General features: G+C 32.8%; 1 protein-coding gene and 1 non-coding gene across 2 annotated transcripts; both read right to left on the minus strand.

Annotated features, from left to right (window-relative positions):
• Nucleotides 1–11,983: 11,983 nt before the first annotated feature.
• LOC129972415 (multiple coagulation factor deficiency protein 2 homolog) lies at nt 11,984–12,782 on the minus strand. Its single transcript, XM_056086550.1, has one exon. It carries the CDS (start codon nt 12,705–12,707, stop codon nt 12,237–12,239), a length of 471 nt encoding a protein of 156 aa, XP_055942525.1. The 5' UTR covers nt 12,708–12,782; the 3' UTR covers nt 11,984–12,236.
• Nucleotides 12,783–18,073: 5,291 nt separating this feature from the next.
• On the minus strand, nt 18,074–18,145 carry Trnaq-uug (transfer RNA glutamine (anticodon UUG)). The gene has a single exon. It is a non-coding gene; the product is annotated as a tRNA-Gln (tRNA).
• Nucleotides 18,146–20,994: the final 2,849 nt, after the last annotated feature.

Genomic DNA, 20,994 nt, shown 5'->3' on the forward strand with positions numbered 1-20,994 from the left:
ATACAAATAATCACACACAAAAAAAAAAACATGCAGTATGGAATTTTTCCTGTCTAGTTTCTATTGCTAAAATGAAAAAGATAAAAAAAAAAGTTAAAAAACAGAAACAAACAATCGCAGTTAGTCAGAAACTGTAACTGCGATTACGCACTGCAAGCACAAAAATTTGCATAAATGCTTTGTTTGCTGCTACTGCTTTAGGAATTAAGCTGGGAAAATTCCATTCTTATCAGCGATGGCTTCGCGCTTTCCTTGTGAAGTTGTTTTATGAAAACGAAGGAAATGCTGCAGCTGCACTTCGAGAGTTTTGTTGGCCACCAATTTTGGAGCCTTTACACTGAGTAGTTCGCTTTATAGAGAGCTCACAGAGGTGTTTTAATTTTTACCATCTTGTACACTTAACATTCATAACTCTTACCCAAATTGTTTTCAACAGTAACCAGCAGGAGTGGTCATCTCAAAAGTCTCCACATACTTTCTTATAAGTATATCCTGCATAAAATTATTGATCTTGTGTAACGCCGCGAATAACACGAGTGAACAAATTTTTATTTTCAATCCAGCTTTTGACATTCATAATAAAGAAAACTGTTACTTGTGCATCAATTGGATGGCAAACAAGTAACGAAATATTGATCGTTGCCATGAATCTATCGTTTTTACTGAATCTAGAGTTTTATCTTTGGCGGTTACTTTTTGGTAATTAATCTCTAGCATGCAGTTAACACAATAATTTAAAAAAAAAAAATCAAATATGTATTTTGGACATCTTTTCCCGATTCGACGCACATCAAAACTTGACAGAGAAATTACCAAACTATATGCTGAATTTCATTTATTTAACCTGTTGCGCTTTTTAGTTATTGAGTTTACATGCTTCTGAAAGCACAGACTGATAGATGATCAATTCGCTGTTCGTTTTGGCTCAAAGTTTGATAGGTGCCTACATTATAGATGTTAAATCTGAGTACTAAATTTTATCTAGCTTCCTTCATGTTGTAGTTATCGTGTGTTGACTTATGTTCGAACAGCCGGATAGACAGACAAGCTTTCACTGAATGGATTTCGTTCAAGATTTTATAGAAATCTACAAATTTCGTGTAAAGATCCTATACTAAATTTCATCCGTCTATCCGTCTATCTCAAAGCTTTTTTGAATTATCGTGTTCACAGACCGATAGACAAAATTCCCAAAATGCATTTTTTTTGGATTCACAGAGATGTAAAATATGAAGGTTCGTCAAAACCTGGAGATTGAATTTTTTGAAGATTACAATACTTTCTCTGTATGTTCTTCGTATATCAGAAAGTAAAAAGCTATTACAATGTTTTCATTTTTCTGTAGTCTTCCTGAATCGCTTTCATTCTCGTTTTGATCAATAAAATGTACTCCCCATGATTGCCCATAAACAAGAAGAAAAAATCTTCTTCTTTGTATAAAATTAATTATAAATGACCACTAATATTCAATATGAATGATATCTTTAAATCCATTGTTGCATAGGAAATCCAGACTATAGGAATTTCTTTAACCAGATTTCTTTACTTGGTTCATTCCGAATAAGTCCCATCAAATGATGATGTCTTGTCCACGTTACCACGGAAAGGGAGTGCAGTAGCTTCTGAGGGTAAAGACCCCTGAGGATCCGAGGGCAGAAGTCTGACTTCTAGCTCATATGAAGATGAACCTCACACATTCGCTTGCATAACCCCTTTTTACAAGGGGGCACATTCACACACCTCACAGATAGAACACAGATGAAGAACAACCATGCCCGAACCGGGACTCGAACCCAGGACCCCCAGATCACGAGGAAGATGCGCTACCCCTATGCCAGGACGACGACGTACCATCAAATGAAAGCACTAATGGGAGATAAACTAATGAAACAATCTTGCATTTCTTCAATTTCTGTTACAGATGTGTGGTATGCTCATCTTCTACATCTTAACCGGTGGCAAGCATCCTTTCGGATCCTCTGAACGGGAGTGTCAAGAAAACATCAAGCAGGCCCAACCGGTGATGGGCTCCTACCTAGAAGACACTGAAGCGAGGGATCTCGTATGTGAAACCATAAAAGGCGATGCTTCAGCCAGACCAACGATAGATGTCGTTGCAAAGTAAGTTAATTGGCAAAAGCAATTTTGCAGAAAAATTCGGTGCTTCCTGGATACCACCAATTTGTTACCAGGTTGGTGGGATTCTCCAAAGTTCCCCGTCTGATTCCTAGAATATCAGAATTTTATAAAGTACTTGTTTTTTTTCAAAGACTACAAAAAAAACTTCCCTCGAAAGCTATAATTACAATCGTATTCTTAGAAGCTGCGGTTAACGAAAATTTTGAATAGTCAATTAGAAGAATAAGTACAAGAAAATGGGACATATCCTTCGGTGTGTTCACTTTAACACATAAGACACGAATCCGTGGTATTCAATGTGTCACATTTAAAGCAAAATGGGTATGGAGCTTGTGGCGGATTAGTATGAGCCAGGATAGAACCTGGCATCTTATGGTTCTCAGTCCAGTAACATGAGCATGATACAAAAGCAACAGCTCGGGTAGCGTAGCTGTTAACTGGCTTATAAGCTTTCACCACAAGCTTATGTAGAATATCCGGGTATTTCAGGGGAGAGAGCCATATGTTTATAGAACTGGATTTAGACTGGTTCTATTAAACCAGCTAGAATGGTCTCTCCAAAATTTTCTTACATACTTCTCTACTCTCACATTAAAATGTGGACTTTGGGCAAGGCTGTGAAACCCTAGTAGGGAGGGCATTTGCGAGCAATAGTTACAAAATATAGATCTTTGGCGCGAATCTTGCGTTTTTATTGAATTTATCGCAAGATTCTTGGCGATTCTTTTGAATTTATGCTTGGCGTGCGGTTAATATTACCAGAAAATCGAATTTGTAATTTAGACGTTTTATTCCAACCGATTGAAACCAAAATTTCACACAGAACTAAGCTCATACTAAAAGGCTCATACCCAAAAACTCATACTAAATTTGATATATTTAAGTGATTATGTTCTTGAGTTATCACATTTGCTTGTTTCTAAAAGTACAGACTGACAGATGGTCCACCCCTTGTTGGATGTGGCTCAAAATTTGATAAAAGTCTGCTGTGTTTTTCGAACTCAAGGTGGTCTAAAGCGTAGAGATTTTTCAAAATCTCGAATTTGAGTATTTTGACAAATTAGCATTTTGTGATTGTCGTTAAAGTAAAGAATGCTCCGAATTTTGATAAATTATGGGAACAGTTAGTAACAATAATGCTTTTTCTTTGTGGACTATCGCCATGTTGAATAGTTTTTAAATATTTCATTTAAGTAAACTGAAATGTAAATTCTGTAAACTATTTCGTGGAACTTATCTCTTGTAGGCATCCATATTTCTGGGATATTAATAAGCGCTTCCAGTTTTTACTGCAAGTCGGAAGGAAAATCACATTCTATACTAGGTAAGTTTTAAAAAAAAGAAGTACTCGAAAATGCAAAAGTAATTGTATTTTCAAACATTTCTGTTTCAACCGATACAATAAATAATCAAATGTATTTAATTAAATATTCTTTAGAACATCTAGCAAAAATTTTGAAATTTGAAAACGTTCTGATACTTGTTTATAACAATACATATGAGGTTGAGCACGCTATAATAGAGTAAAACTTTTGAATGAAGCATCGATAAAAAAGCATTAATTTTACACCTGTTTAAATTTTAATCATTTTTTTTGTCTTGTGACTATTTAAGCCAAATTTTGCGCAGTAGCTTCTGAGGGTAAAGACCCCTGAGTACTCGAGGGCAGAAGTCTGATTTCTAGCTCAAATGAAGATAGCACACACACACTCGCTTGCATAACCCCTTTTTACAGGGGGGCTCATTCACGCACCTCACAAAAAGAACACAAGGAAGAGAACAACCCTGTCCGAACCAGGACTCGAACCCGGGACGCCTAGATCTCAGGGAAGACACGCTATCCCTAGGCCAGGACGTCGGCATTTTAATCATTGATTAAATCAAACAACATTTCGGAAATGAATGAATGAACTGTATAAACTATATTACTCATCTGCACCTTGTAGACATTTTTTTTATATTCTTTTAATACTAGCCGCCACTGACGACCAGCCTTTTCTCCAAACGTATTAGCTGTGTTTTAATTTTAATCAAATCCTTTATGTATTCTTGCGATTCCCTCAACAAGGTATTTTAAGTTTCAAATTATGATAGATATTAAAGCTATATTAGTTTAATAGTCTTACACCCATTCTGTTTATTGCACACATGAACCTTAATAATGGAAACAAGCTCCATAAGTAATTAAAAATTCAGTTCAATTAAAATATATAACTCGACCTATCACCTATCCTCTTATTGCAAGGAGTCTTTCGTGGTTCTGAAAATTCGTTTTCTTATTCTTTATGCAAATTACTCATATAATAAACAGAATTTTTTTTATTTAGCTTCGAACAATGGAAGAAAGGAATGCAATTAAATATTTGCTGAAGCAAGTAAAACGGTTTGAATTTCATTACAATGATGAAATATACTGTTGAAAATTATACAATGAAACTTTAAAAAAAAAACATATTGCCACAATTCGAAAAAGATCACACAGCAATTAAATTAGTATTTTTTTAAAAAAAGAAATTTGTTTTGTTTTAAAAGAAATAAAAATTCTTATACATTAATGATTATTTTTGCTTAATGATAAAACACCAAAATCTTGCTTGGTTTTTATTGAATTCAAATTTCATTTGAGATTTAAAACATCAGTCCTATGCACATATTGCTGTCTTGAAAATAATTTTACGCCAAATTTGGTTGCTATAGATAAGCTGGTTTGCCCCATTCAGTGTCAACACATACAAGCACATATTCTTCATTCTGTAGAGAAAGAGATTGACTTATTGTGAAAATAAGACGCAATTAATTTCAGGAGACTTCTCTGGAAAAATATTTACTTTATGTTAACAATTTGCAGTAATTTTTTTTCAATTATCTTAACACTTTACCGACCGGCCGTCGATTAATCGACGTTTTGTTCTCAGCGCTTACCAACCGGCCGTCGATTATTCGACGTTTTGTTCTCAGCGCTTACCAACCGGTCGTCGATTATTCGACGTTTTGTTCTCAGCGCTTACCAACCGGTCGTCGATTAATCGACGTTTTGTTCTCAGCGCTTACCAACCGGTCGTCGATTATTCGACGTTTTGTTCTCAGCGCTTACCAACCGGCCGTCGATTAATCGACGTTTTGTTCTCAGCGCTTACCAACCGGCCGTCGATTATTCGACGTTTTGTTCTCAGCGCTTACCAACCGGTCGTCGATTATTCGACGTTTTGTTCTCAGCGCTTACCAACCGGTCGTCGATTATTCGACGTTTTGTTCTCAGCGCTTACCAACCGGCCGTCGATTAATCGACGTTTTGTTCTCAGCGCTTACCAACCGGCCGTCGATTAATCGACGTTTTGTTCTCAGCGCTTACCAACCGGCCGTCGATTAATCGACGTTTTGTTCTCAGCGCTTACCAACCGGCCGTCGATTAATCGACGTTTTGTTCTCAGCGCTTACCAACCGGTCGTCGATTATTCGACGTTTTGTTCTCAGCGCTTACCAACCGGCCGTCGATTAATCGACGTTTTGTTCTCAGCGCTTACCAACCGGTCGTCGATTATTCGACGTTTTGTTCTCAGCGCTTACCGACCGGTCGTCGATTAATCGACTTTTGACCGATCTGTGGTGACTACGTTTTCCACCAATTCAGCATGCCCTGAAAAAAATTCAGCTGTCGTTTTCTCGAGTGCAGCTGGGTGCAGCTGAGCGGGCGGTGAAATGGCATAGTATGTTCGAACCGCTACCGGTCGGTAAAGTGTTAAAATGGCCCCATGTAAGGTGAAAAGTGCCAACGCGTTTTTTAAAAATTTATTTTGCTTTGTACATTCGTATGACTAACTGCGAAAATCCAACAGTTTATGGGTTACCATCAAGTTATAAATCGAGAGATTTCACTGTTAACAGTGTAGTACGCTTATAATTATGAGTTGCGAGATTTTATTGTTAGTAGTATAGTCGACATGTAAATAAAACAATTAAAGGTACGATTCTTCGTTGAAATTGCGTATGACTGTTTGATGCATTTGCTTTTAAGAATAATTATTAAAAAACAATTTTAGTAATGGTAAAATGGTTCAAAAAGTATTTAATTTCATCACATTATATTTATTTATAAATGCAGAATCTGAAACCTTGACAAATGGTTTAAAATGTAACAAAAAACATTTAAGAATTTTTTAAAATTAAAAATGAAGTTGAATGGAAATAAAATTAATAAAAGATAATTTTTAATCAGTTAAAAGATAATTTTTAAACTTTAAAATGGTATAGAAATTGCGTTTGTGCGAAATATAATTGAAGCACATAAAAATTTTAATTAATTGTTTTATTTTATTAAAAATCTCATTTAACTTTTGAAAACATTTTCTTGGTGAGCACTTACTACCCAAGAAGTAACTTCCAGTCACATTTGCTACCTCTGAATTTAAAGGTTTGCTTTGTTGATAATTTTATGTAACTTTTGCATTATAAGTTGTTCAAAAAGTATATTGTTACGAATCTGTGATGCGGCTTCCCAGCATAGTTGGTTCCATCATCAGAAAGATTGTTTTGCAGTCATCTGTATTGGACGGAGTCTGGGTGTCGCGTCGGAGGTTCCGGAGCTTGGCAACAAACTTGGCAACCATTTAACGACTTGGAGACGAATTTTGCGACTTTGGCGCCAAAATAGATTATACCCGAAACATTGAGAATTTTCCCGATCCGTCCAGTAGGAACCGAGATACGCCTCGAACGTTCCTGATTGGTTGAGAGGCTTCTAGCCCTGCCCCCTGAGACCTATAAAAGGAAGCAGCCGCAGCTGCCGGGTAGTCGTGAACCAGATCGAGTGGTCGTCGTTGGAAGCGATAAAGAAGAGTGGTCATGAATTGAGTAGTCGGAATCGACGTTAAAGAACTGGCCTTCCAGAGATTAGCAGAGCAGCGACGGAGTCAAGCTAGTGCTGAACTAAGCTGTGCGCTACTGTCTGCAGTAGCGAGTCTTGTTGTATGCTGCTGTGTATGCTGTTGTATGCTGCTATGTATGCTGTTGTATGCTGCACGTCTCGGCTGAAGATAATCATCTTCTGTGCTGTATAGTTGTCGTCTTTGTGCTGTCCTGTGTGTCTTCGTGTAAATAAACGTCGTTGTTTTATTTCTACTGCCGCCTGCTGATTGAGTGTTCTCCACACCATATAACTCCCACTATCCAAACGAATTCCGGAAATTTCGTAACAATATCAATCTAAAAGCAATATCATGCTAAATAACGATTAAATGAAGCATATTCTCACCTTTCATAACACACTCTCACTCGTTCTACAGAATAAAAAAAAATTTCACTGTCTTTTTGATGAATTGCTGAATTACAAAATTATTTTAAGAAGTTAATCGAAGAATTTAAATTTTGTGCGTTTTTTTTTAAATTTGAATTAGCTACTTGTAACAAACTAAAAAAATCCGAAAAATTTATAAAAATATGTAATTATAAAATATTACGAATATTAAATATCAAATACAGAGATAATTTAGAAATTCAATTTGAATGATGTTTAGTGTAAAATTGTTATTTTTAGTCGACCGACTCGGTCTGCTGAAGAATTCAAAGAAAGCTGCATCGAGGCAAGGGACTGGGTAAGTTTATTTTTTCTCATTGTTCTCGGCAATGAAGCCATTTCATGCTCCCATGATAAACGTTCAATGCACCGCACTTGTTTAATTTTGAAAGCCATTACTCTTTTTACAGAGGAAAAAGTGACGACAGAATAAATTGCCAAAAGATTTACAATGTTAACTTTGTCGAATATTTGTTATCATAATACCATTATTCAATATTTTATGTAAAAATAAGAAATTACAACTTTTAATATTTTGATACTTAATCTTTACAAAATGTATTTCTCGAAACAGTTCTTATTTCTACACAATTTTCTAAAATAATTATTTATTCATTTTTTTTCCATTTCTTCAAATACATATATTTTAAATTTCATTATTTATTCAACCATTATTAAGATTATTTTTATTTCTCGTTAAATTTAAAACCGTTATTATAAATACATTAAACCCTATAATACACATTATGATGCCAAATCATAATAATATATTAAATAAAATTGTGCCAATATATTAAATAAAACTTAACATTTCGGAAACATATTTTGGCATTTTCCCATTAGCACGGCATCAGCATTAAGACTCCAATGTCTCATTCCCATATTTGGCTTCTACATTTGGCTACTATTTATGATATTTGCCGCCTGTATTGGGCACAGCGCACCGCTTGGAGACCAGTATTTTTTGCTTGGAATTAGCTCTACATCGCCAATGTTTAATGTTAATATTTTGCTACTATCTATGCCACCCTGTCTTCAATACTTGGCGATAACTGGTGTCAAGTAAATGAAAAAAATACTCATATTTTGTCCAGATGGAAATTAATTCAGGAAATAAAAGTAAACCATAATTAGATATTCTTTATTTCGTAGAAACTTCTCATTAGTTAGCTTTTTTTTTATACAAATCAATTGGCCCTCTCCTCAGCAATCATTTAGACATCTTTACTTTATGAATTCCAACTACAATATGAAGATGAATTAATCTTTGTAGGTGTAAGGAGGGAAAATGTCACTCCTTTTCTTTTATTTTTTAAGGCTAAGAGGTATAAGGTTTAAAGAGGAGACAACTAAGAACTTTCCAACGAGGTATACTCCAACGTGTTCAAGATATGACAATTCTTCCTGCCTATCAATTATTAAGAGCAAAATATTCGGAAAGGCTTATCCTAATTTGAGAGAGTTGATAGGCGAATCTTATCATACCAATGTTCCTCATTTGGTCGTGACAATTCTGATATTAGATTTATGAGCAGAATTAAATTTCTTATTACTTGCGGTCTTCTTTTGCTTTTGGTATTTCTATGCTGTTCCTTTATATCAATACTATATTAAGATTTGGACTCAAGCTTAATATGCGTTTGACATGCTAATCTAAAGTACTGGTCTTTGTGTCATGAAGACAATCAATTCATCAATCCAACGAGGAGTCACAAGTATAAATTTAAAAAAAGATTGAAGTTACAATTTTAAATGAACTTTTAAGCCTCTGGAAATCAAAGCAACTTCAGCTTTCGAAAGCTTTTAACACAGCACTTGTTGGTTAGGACAAGTGGATAATTCTTTTGACTGGAATCTTCAGGCGTGTGGAAATGAAAATTTCAAATCCTTCATCCCCCTTTGAGTTGGATCATCCCTCTACGGTGTCGACACGGTCGTTCACATTTCAATGTATTTTTCTGTAGTTCTGTACAGATTTTAATGTTAGTCTTTATAATTTATGTTCAAATTTATAAGCCAACAAATAAAATCCAAGGAAAGTGATCCTCTTAAAACTTTCTTGCATACCGTCTAAAAATGCCCTTGTTGATCAATAGTTACGGAAGAACTTATTAGCATTCGATCTTTAACGATTCATCACTGCTTTGCGATTAATGTACAAATAACGGAAAATCGAATATATATTTTGGGTGTATTTCGTTTCACTGATTGGAGCCAAAATTTGATGTAGTACTACAATTGTAATTTCGAAATAACGTTAAATTTCAAATATATACTGTCCTTATTTCTAGCAGTCTTATTTTAATAATTTTATTATTACTTCCTGAATTTTGTTATCACAAACTGTATGTTTATATAGAATAGCATAAGTATTCAGTCTCTCTTTGATAGTTAGTTCACAAAGTCACTGCTATTCCTCATTTAAATCTCAACCAGCTCATTACTCTCGAATTTGTTTAACTTATGTTAAAATCCCCATACCAAATTTTAGTCAATAAATGTCTGACGTCGAACCATTTGGGCGATAGTCACAGCGATGGATAGTACAGGAGAATCTTCCGATGTCTCTCCCACTTTATGCTCATTACACTGTTTAAATAACCAGTAGATTATAGTTGCAGAGGCTTGAAGCGGTGTTATGTCTTTGAATTACCAGTTAATGCTTAACCATCTGTTTATTTGTTCGAAGGATTTGGCTCCAAATTTGAAACTTTAGATATTAAATCTGGGCATCATTTTAACGTTTTATTTAATTTTGTTAAAAATACCTGTAGAATAGCAAGAAAACGCAAATTACAAGAGAATTCAACTTTAAACAACTCAATGTTGATTTTTCGGAGTGATAAGCAAGTTTTTATGTTAGTGAACAATTATGCATCAATTATTTTTCCGAGCGCAATGGATTAATATTAAAATAGAGATTTAATTCGATTAAAACCCCGTTTTGGAGCAACACGACGGTTACTTTACGATTGAACTCGCAATTCTTCAATATAGATGACAAGCAAAACATTCGATTAGCATTCAATTTTATTTCAATCTACATACGTACATAGTGGATCTCAGCTGGAATCGAGTTTTATGTTGAGGTGCGATTCTAAAACAGTGACAACCATAAACACTTATGGGGGACTTACGATTGCTAGATCCGCACTCTGATTTGCAAAGAACTTCCGGCCTTGCAATTATAACAGAAAATGGAAATCGGCTATTTCAGTATTTTCTGGTCAATCTATTCGACAGATTGAAGCGTTTATTTCTTGAAATAAAAATTCTCTAACCTCATTTTTAGAATTTATACCAATTTGAATTTTGTGCGATTAGTCTTAACAGTCATAGCAACTTTCCATATTTGATTTTTTTTTACCCAATTTGTTCAGCCAATATTCTTAGGAAAGATTCAATTAATAGAATGTTTTGTTTAAGGATTCATGTAATTTTATTTGCACCATTTTATATATTATACTGCCTATGTGTAATATCGACATATTTTGAGGATGTTGTTCTTGAACTTATTTTAAATTAGACTGATTGCTTTCTCTAATGTTAAGTATTAGGTTGGAGGGCCAAAATTGGAGTTTGATTAAAATGAGTTGCACAGATCTCATTCATAAACTAAAGAATTTAAAACCCCGAGATAAGCCACGCCATTAGGTATATAGCCATCAGCGTTTGATCACATTAAGAGATTGCATCTTCCAAAGCCAAGAAACCCTGCCCCCGTGCCATCTTGTTAAGTTCTCCAGAAAAATCGAAAGCAAGAAGTCATTTCAGCTGCCTCCATAATCAAGTTTAATTGGGATAAACAAGTCTGCAGACAGTTTCAACATAAGCTTCATGTGCAGTTCCAAGTTTAAAGAATAATGAAAGACCATTCCTTTATCTACCATTTAAAATCATTGAACAGGATAATACACTTCAAAGGAACTACGGCAATACAGGGCGACTCTCGACTTACAAGGATACTAAAGGAAAATTACAGCTTTGTTTATCCGAGATCAAAACATATTTGAAAACTGATTAAATTCAGTTACATGCGTTTATTTTACCGCTTCCACATGTTAGCCTACTTAAGACGCGCACGTACGTAGCCTTTCAAAGTACATACACTACACATGGTAAAAGTAAACCACACATAGTAAAAAATTAGATGAATTCCAGTATTCCGATATCCTTCGCGTTTCTGGGAGAGGGGCACATTCAATAAATATTCAAATTTACTCATTGTAAATCAAATGGCATCTATAGCAAGGCTGTACCTTGATTCAATAGACCACAAAATTAACAAGTCTGCCATCTATAACATCAATAAAGTTAAGTACCGATTTCCAGCACCTCAGGAAATTCTGAACAGACGATCAGTATCTATCTCATGTTTAATAAGTGCGATATACAAGTCTAAAATGATTTAAGAGTCGGTTGGATACGCTTAAATCAGAAGAGGTCCCATACCCTTATTACATGAAGCGGGAAAACAATGTCCTAAATAAGCTGAATTGACTATCAATAACAATTCGGTATGTTATACAAATCACAGAAATAAACTTCAAATTATGAAAAAAGCTAAAAATATTTATTTAATACCCATACAAATTCGATGTTCAACATCGTTACGAGTAATAGCAGCACTGAAAGACAGTACACAATAAAATATATTTGACGCAATTCAAGAAGATTGCCGTGTCACAAGGTGCGTTCACAGAGGCATTTCGCGAGCATTCATAACACTTTAGTGTTACTTGAAAAGCTTGCGAGTAAAGTCATGGAGTAAGAAATTCTTACCAGTCAGTTTTCAGGATTCTTGTTAAAAGCCTCTGGAGATTTGTGCTGCGACGAACTCTGGGTAGTCTATAAAACCGTCCATGTTCCTATCATCCGAAGAAAGGATGGGGTCAATCATGAAGGCTAGTTCTTCGTGTCCGAAGATCTTGGTCGTGCCGTGGTGCTCGTGATCCGGTCCCATGGCCTTGCACTCCTCGACGTGCCAGTGGAGGAGGGACTTGACCAGCTCGCATCCGTCCAGCTTGTTGTTATTGTCGCTGTCGTGCATCTTGAAGTAGAGGAATCTCAGTTCGTCTTCGGCCATCTGGTTGACGTCCACCTCGCCATCCATATGTTGCCCTATATGTTGGCGCTCGTCTACGTGCGAACGGGCCGTCATCAGCTGGGGTTCGTGGTGATCATGACTATGGTGGTGGTGCGTGGTCTCATGAGAGCACGCATATCCCAAAAATGCCATAAAAGCGACGACAGATATACAAATGTTGGCGTACATGATTGAACGTTAAAATCGAAGCAGTTACCCAAAACAAGCTAAAATGAAACAAATACTGTTAAAAGAGCACGTCGAGAGATAACTCGTTCCATCTATGCTTGAGATTTTATACCACTGCTTTGATGACGTGTCTGTCGGTTTTAAATTTAGATTCAGACGTATGACTTAAATAATATTTATTAATTTTTTTTAAATTAAAGAAATATTTCTCTATTTTATTAAAACAATTATAGCTTAAGAAAATTCAATCAAGATTTATATTTTTTTTAATTAAATTTGCATATTTAAGGATTTTGGCTCGATGCCAAAAAGTAGCAGCAAATGAGAATTTCAAGCAACAAATGTTTACAGTGAGCTCGAATTTTATCTCACTGCCGGCATGGTGCGTTGGATATCTGCTTCGCATTCAGATGGTTCTTGGTTCGTATCTGAATGATGGCAGGCAGTAAGAACGATGATTTCGATTGAGGGGAAAATAACCAATTTAGTTTTCTAATTAAAAAAGAATGCTGCTTAAATATCTTCTCTGTAAAGTTTTTGAATCTTAAAGAAATACGCTGAGATTTAAATCAAAACAGCTGCGTAGAGAATACAAGGAAGAATTTAAAAGCCAATGCTTGATTCATAATTTATTCACTTCTCATTCTACATTGAAATCGTATTTCCCTCATTCCATACAGTTTCATGAATGATGTTATTAGAGTAAGCTGTTGAAAACTCAATTTATTTCTAATATTGGAAAAGTATTTTGATTTGTTTTCAAGTGTTGCTTTAAAATGATAATTAAAAACAATTTGCGATTTCAGAATATTATAAAAAAATCGCCTAATGTTAGTGGTTTATATTCATCGACTATTGATATTTGCCATAATATAGTTTACAAATTATGGTAAATAATAGATTTCATAAAAATATTTAAAAATAAGGTTTTCATATGCTTTTATTTAACTTGACTTAGTTCAGGTACATAAAGATTGAATTTTATAATAGACTTCTCACTATTCTCGTGATATGCTGGATAATTAAATTCTATATTTTGTATTTTAGGTGACAAAACATTATTTTCATATTTTCAAAACTTAATCATAGTAATCATTAATTAGACAAAATTTTGATTATGTATCTATGACATCACCTGGGAGTGGGTCTAAGATTTAAAAATGGATAACAATTAAAATAAATAAAAAATTCTGCTGCTTAATTCATTGAAAAAAATGTATTTTTTAAAATGCCTTTTTTTTCAGTAAATTTGTCGGAAAATATATATTTATAGAGTATGAGATGATTAAAAAATACAGAAATTACAATTGAATCTTAAGGAATTGATTTCCTATTATTTTGAATTAAGAAAAAAAGCAGTTGAATCGCAAATATAAGTCTCAAAGTACACATTCTAATCTTCTGTCATAAAATAAACGATTAAATTTTTTGTCTTTTTTGGAGGAAAATTATTAAGCTAGTTAGAAAATGAAAAAATAAGGTGTTAAATAAATCGTAAACTGACCTTAAAATATTAAAAAGAAGAAGGGAAATTTAAATATGCTGTGCAGCATTTTTGATACTTGTTTTTAGAGTAATATCGTAAAATTATATGTCTCGTCAAAAATAGTTTAATCAAATATAAGATACAATAAAGTTTGTTTCTGTTATCCGCTGCTCTGTCTCGCCAAAAGATAAAACAGAATAATTCAAAGTTTCAATTATATTTACATCTTGGTTTGGAACAACAGAAGAATTATTCTGAAATAAGCCTAATAATGTTGAACTGCGATTAGATAATGATATCTGGAGTCCATCATACGCCAGTAAAAAGATTTTAGATTAATTTAGATTTTGAAAACTAAGTAATCACATATCATTTTTTTCCATCTCATTTCCCTCTTCCATCTTATTTGGAAGTAACGAAAGACCTATTTTGGGACAGATCTCGCATATTTGAACCGCGATCATGCGATGAGGATGATAACTGTGCTGGTACCGCCTTTCCAAACTTCATTTAGAAATCCACTGATTTTGTATAGTTTTATATAAAATTGCAAATTATTTCAGGAAATCGTCAATTAGAGAGAAAACTAAACTATTCGTACAATAGAAATTAACTATGTTATAAATGATAAAGTAGGCAACCGCACTGTACTTCCTAATATCTAATGAAGTAAGTTCAGTTTTATTGTTATAAACTGAAATGCACATTTTTCTTTTCTATTAATTTATGTAATATAAACTTTTATTTTTACATCAATTAAATAAATACTTTTAATAGTGTTAGTTAAAATACGAAGTATTTGCACATGTTTTATAGCATTCATTTAAATATTAACTATATTATTTTATTTTTGTTTTAAATAGATATGTGTAGTTAATTAAAATATGTTAAAATTACTTCTGTGAGTGATTAAGGGTAAAGAAAGTTAATTTACTAAGTCCCACTTTGAAAAGATGTCAGTTTTCAAAATTATAAGGTGTTAGAGATTTTTTTTTTTTTTTTTTGCTTTGAACCTCAGTTATTTTATCCGATAGGTATTTTCGTTGGACCATAGGCGATATGATTCTAATCAGTTCTTAATTTAATTGGGCATTTTTGGAATCAACGAAAGAATGTTAGAAAAACCCTAGAACAAAAATCACTTAAATGAAATCTTTTTTCTTGTTTCCAGAAACTTGTTTAAATTGGAGAAATGTCCTCGAGGCAATTCGATGCAATGTAAAATGTTAGGTCACAGTTAGCCAATTAACGCAAAAGGAAAAACATCCTTCACAAACAGAAAGTATAAAATAAAAAAACACTAAACAAGAAAGAACCTCTGAGCATAAAAAGGTTGCTGAACTTAACAAATATCTCTGACAGTGTGATTTGGGGAAAGCTGCAAGTAATGACTTCTGAAACTGTGGATCATAAATTTTTAAAAGTGATGCAACATGGGAGAAAATGCGGATGCTCCAGATGTCAATCTTTTAGAACAACGGAAAGATTTCTTTTTTAAATGCATTAATGGCCTCAAATATAACCAACAACAGTGCCATCCTGAGATTTCTTGCATAATCTCTAACATACTTATGCATTATTAATCGCAAACCAATTGCGGACAATAGTTACGAAAGAGCGTTCCGATTTTTGGCGTTTAATTGCTAGGATACAGTTAATATACAAATACCAGAAAACTGATGTGCGTTATGGATGCCGTTTTTTGATAGGCTGAAACTAAACTCTGACATAGAACTACAATTGTAGGTATAAAATCTTATACGATATTTCATATATTTAAGTCAATTCGTTTTTTTAACTATCTCGTTTACAAGCTTGTGAGGGTACAGAATTATTGACGGTGAAATCCCAGAGAGATTTGGTTTCAAATTTGACACATATCTAAACTTTAGATATTAAATCTGTGTAATAAATTTCATTCATCTAGATCTCTTAATTTTGTAGTTATCGTGTTAATTTAAATTTGAACAGCCGAGCAAATGAGCTTTCTTTGAATGGATTTCGTGCAAAATTTAATAGAAATCTAAAAATTTGGGGTAAAGGTCATATACCAAATTTCATCTTTCTACCTCGATTTGAGTTATAGTACTACAGATAAACATAATTTTTTTTAAAATGTGCTTTTTGGCCTCAGGAAAGTCTGAAACTAGAGAATTCGTCAAAATCTCGAGATAGAATTTTTTGACGATTACAATCTTATTTTTTGGTGTTCTTCGTAAATGGCAAGTTAAATAGGAGCCGCGGTGTTGCATATTCTCACAACGCCAATGATTGTTCATTCAAAATCTGCAATATTTATAAACAAAAAGAATTACAAAGAACATTTTTACTTTCTCGTATATGTAAAATAGAGAAAATTAAGTACTCATCAAAAAAAGCAAAAACAGGTAATATATATATAAAATTTTTTAACCCTTAACTGGGAACGTGCTGTCTGTGAGACCGCTAGCGATGGATTTTCTATCACCCCTATTCTATTTTTAGCTCAATTGAATGGATTGACCCTGTAGCTTCCTGTTTTATGACCTTGAATACACGTGCACTTTTTCAACCGATTTCAGCAGATGCTTTTAAAAATAATTCGGTTATATCTTTTAGAGCGGTCTCTAAGACCACATCTCCCTGTTAGTGTCCCAGTGATAAACAAGGCTTAGCAGATGGCGCTAAAATTTGGGCTCCGAAATATCATCCAGTTTACTGATCCTATTATGAAGCAGTGCTCCAGACACTTTTCAATGAAGAATAAAGTGATTTTAGTGATAAGGCTAATTGTACAGAAAAGTTTTTCGATGAAAGTTCGCATTCAGCTGATTTTGATATGTATGTTCAAACATAATTAATTTTCCTAGTGATAATGCATTTTGAAAAATTTATAAAATATATTAATATACCAAGATATATATATACATACTTTATAGGTTGATTTTTATACTAGTTCTTAATCTGTATGTTTAAAATGCCCTAGAAAACCGTTCTATGAAAGTCACACAAGCAAATAAAAAAGGGCCAATTTTACCCATTGTCATTTTTTTTATTTTTCATATAATTGTTGAATTTTACATTATATTGTCTTCTATATACCTTTATATACTGTAAAAATAAATATGATTTAAAAAAGTAAAAAGTAATATGCTTTTTAAAGAATATTAATTATTGTAACATGTAATTTGAGAAGAAAATGTATGTTCCAACACATTTGCTTTTTTCAATGATTATATATTTTGAAAAATTTCTAAAACATATCTATATGTCAAGAAAAATATCTGCAAAATATATTGGCAGTTTTTCATACTAATACATTCATTAGAAAATTTAATTTGAGTGTAAATGAAATGCGGTCTCGTAGACCGCACCTCCCCGTTTAAGTCCTAAAATTTCACCTCCCCAGTTAAGGGTTTTAAGTCAATTCCTACTTAGGTCAACAAAAAAAAATTTATTTTAGTTACTTTTTATTACATAATTACATTTAATATAAATATGTATATACATATAACAAAATTGCAATATTAAGTGGCAAATTTTTTTAAATTGAATTCCTACTTATTTTCTTATATTATTTATGATCGGGCGTCGCGTTAGTAATCTCAGAGCTTGGCGACAAACTTGGCGACACAGCGATAGTTTTGACGACTTTAGCGACCAAATAGAAATTACTAGACACATTTAATTAATTAATTAATATTTGAAAAAGAACTGAATTAACATCAAGTGTCATCCACTGCAAGTTTTAAAAAATGTATTTGAACTTGAGTGGATGATAAAAAGTATTTTATAACGATTGAAAATTTGAACAAGATATTTAAATAAATAGGGGGAGTGTGAAATAATAGTAGGAACTGAAAAAGATAATAATAAAAAGAGAGAAAAATAAACAATGCCCAGGTTCCACCGAGATTTGAACTCGGATCACTGGATTCAAAGTCCAGAGTGCTAACCATTACACCATGGAACCACCTGCTGCTTGGTTGTTTCTTTATGTAATCTTATGACGGTGTATCAATTCACTGCCATGAGAAGAACCACTATAGATTGGTGTCAGCTGTTGAATCGACATGAAGAAAACTAGTGGATATTTTTTTTTCAATGTAGCTATGCGCATAATTATCTTAAGACGAAACCTCAGAACGTGAATTTTTTTATCGTAAATTGAAGATTACAGCAGTCTTTTATTTTCCATTTTTTAAACATTTTCCCAACTTGTTTCATGATTGGGAAAATGGAGTTTCTTAACCCTGTTTAGCTGACTTATTGATAAGTTAGAGATTTAAAAAGTTGTATATTTGTGTATTGTCGGAATTTTAATATTTTCAAAACTTATTTATCAGTGAATCGATAAATTTAATTGAATTCTTAATCCATAAAAATTGCTCTTCTTAGTAGCGAATTGGGAAAAAAAGACGATTTCAGGTACTATAATATTTATAATAATGCACAATAAAGGAAAAAAAAAAAGAAATTTATTAAAATTTAAAAAATACTCTTTGTGCATTAGTACAAATGTATTCGTAAAATTAGTTTTTGATTCTTTAATTTAATAATATTTTGCTTTCAACAAAAAAAAAAAAAAAAAAAAAAAAAAAAGAAAGAAAGAAAGAAAAGAAAGAAAAAAAAGGAAAAGAAGAAAATTGAAAACTGGACAAATCTAATGGCTGAATAATGGTTCTTTCAGAATTTTAACCGGAATTGCAGAAATCAGTGACCGCAATATTAAACTATGAAAATGTTTTAACCATTCTTTAAAGATAATTTAAATGATTAAATGTGATAAAATGCTTATAATAAATGTTGAAAATCATATATAAATGTTGATTTCATCCTTTGGATACACATTTATTTGAAATTTCTTTTTTGCACTTGGATCATATTTAATTTTGTGGGCAAGTAAGAGCAGTAGATTTCAATGACGTATCAGAGCGCTATGCGCGTCTTTGCTGAAACAAATGCATAACGTACTGATACGTCAAATATACAAGATATATAAACATATGTAGGGAGAGTGTGAACTAATAGTATGAATTGAATGAATAATAATAATAAATTCGAACTTGAGATTTTGATGAACGTCCGTGTTTTTTACTTCCCTGTGTTCTAAAACCGCATTTTTGGAAAATGTTTGTCTATCCATCTGAAAGTCTGTCTGTCTATGACAAAGACGCTATGCTCTAGACGGATGAAATTTGGCATAGAGTTTCCACACCAAGTTTGCAGATTTCTATCAAATTTTCAGCAAAGTCTATTTTGAGAAAGCTTGTCTATCTGGATATTTGTATATTATTTCACATAGTAACAACAAAACGAATAAAAGCTAGATGGATAAAATTTGATACACAGATTTAACATCATATTGCAGACACTTAAAAAAATATTGTGCCAAATTCAGCAAAGGGTTGATGGTCTGTACTTCCAGATACAAGTAAAAGCAAAAACTTAAGAACGCAATGACTTAAATGAATCAAATTTGGCATGGGATTTTGTAACTACAGTTGTAGTTCTATGTCACATTTTTATTTCAATTGGTTGGGAAAAACCTGTCTAATATACAAATTCGATTTTCGGATGCTATTAAACGTCATACCATGGATTAATCACCAAATAACTCGCCAAGCATGACACGATTGATTCAGTAAAAATTCTAAATTCTCGCCAAAGGTTAATATTTTGTAACTATTGCCCGCCAATTCCATGTAAGGCGTTGTCTGGATAACACTTTATTGGGAAGTGTGCACTTTTATTTCGGGATGACCACTCGGGCTGGTTCAGTTTTATAATTATTTCAGTTCCAATCTTTTTAATCAACATTTTGCTCTTTTCTTTTTTTCTTTTCTTTAATCTATATATCATATATTAACAAACATAGCGATCGTATATTAGCGATCATGTATTAACAAACTATTAACCATGTTAAAACTATTAACCATTGATCACATCGGGGGATTTTGATGAAGTAAATTTTATCACAAAGAAGAAAAATTATTTTAAACTAACAGTCTTCGACATCCAGTTTTTCGACTTGCCGGGATGAATGGTAGCAAAAACTTTTGATTTACTTTTTTGTGTAATTATATTTTAAGGACGTCTTCGTCAAAATAAACCTCAAGTTTCAATAGATATGCAACTAAATTTAGGAGACTTACGTCGTTCTTTTAATATGGTATGAACTTCCCTTTCTATCCATATCTGAATGAATCTAATTATATTGTAGAAAAGAGAAACAGTGTTTACCAATGAAATTAAATTGAAAAATTTACCATTGCTTTATTTTGAAGTTAAGCCTTAATTGCAAATATAAAAAAAAATTATTAAGGACATGCCTTGTATTGAAACTTATTGAATTGTATTGGAAAAATAAATCAGATCTTCGTATCTTGATGATTAATAATGGAAAAAAAGCTAAGAGAAAGCATTGGTAGCAATAGGGGAAAACTATTTGATTTTCACTTCAACAATGAAATATATTGTTGTAAGATGCGCTTAAGAAAAAAAAATTGATTCAAAAAAAAAAAATTATACGGCAGAACAATTCGTATCATTGAAAAGAAAACTTTTTAAAATTTTAGCTTTTGTAAAAATAATCTTTTGCACTGTAACATTGTAACATTAATATTACAGTGTACCGAGGTACTACGAGGAAACTTTACAAGTTCACTTAATTTACAATTAATTAAAATTCTAATTAAAACTTCAAAACAAAAATCACTCCAAGTTACACATTCGAATCCAACAAAGTATGTATATGTATACTAAGTTTATAATTCTAGGTCCAATAGTTTGGTTTGTAGAGCGCCAATACACACACACACA

Source organism: Argiope bruennichi, chromosome 6 (assembly GCF_947563725.1).
Source record: "Argiope bruennichi chromosome 6, qqArgBrue1.1, whole genome shotgun sequence".
Classification (NCBI taxonomy): domain Eukaryota; kingdom Metazoa; phylum Arthropoda; class Arachnida; order Araneae; family Araneidae; genus Argiope; species Argiope bruennichi.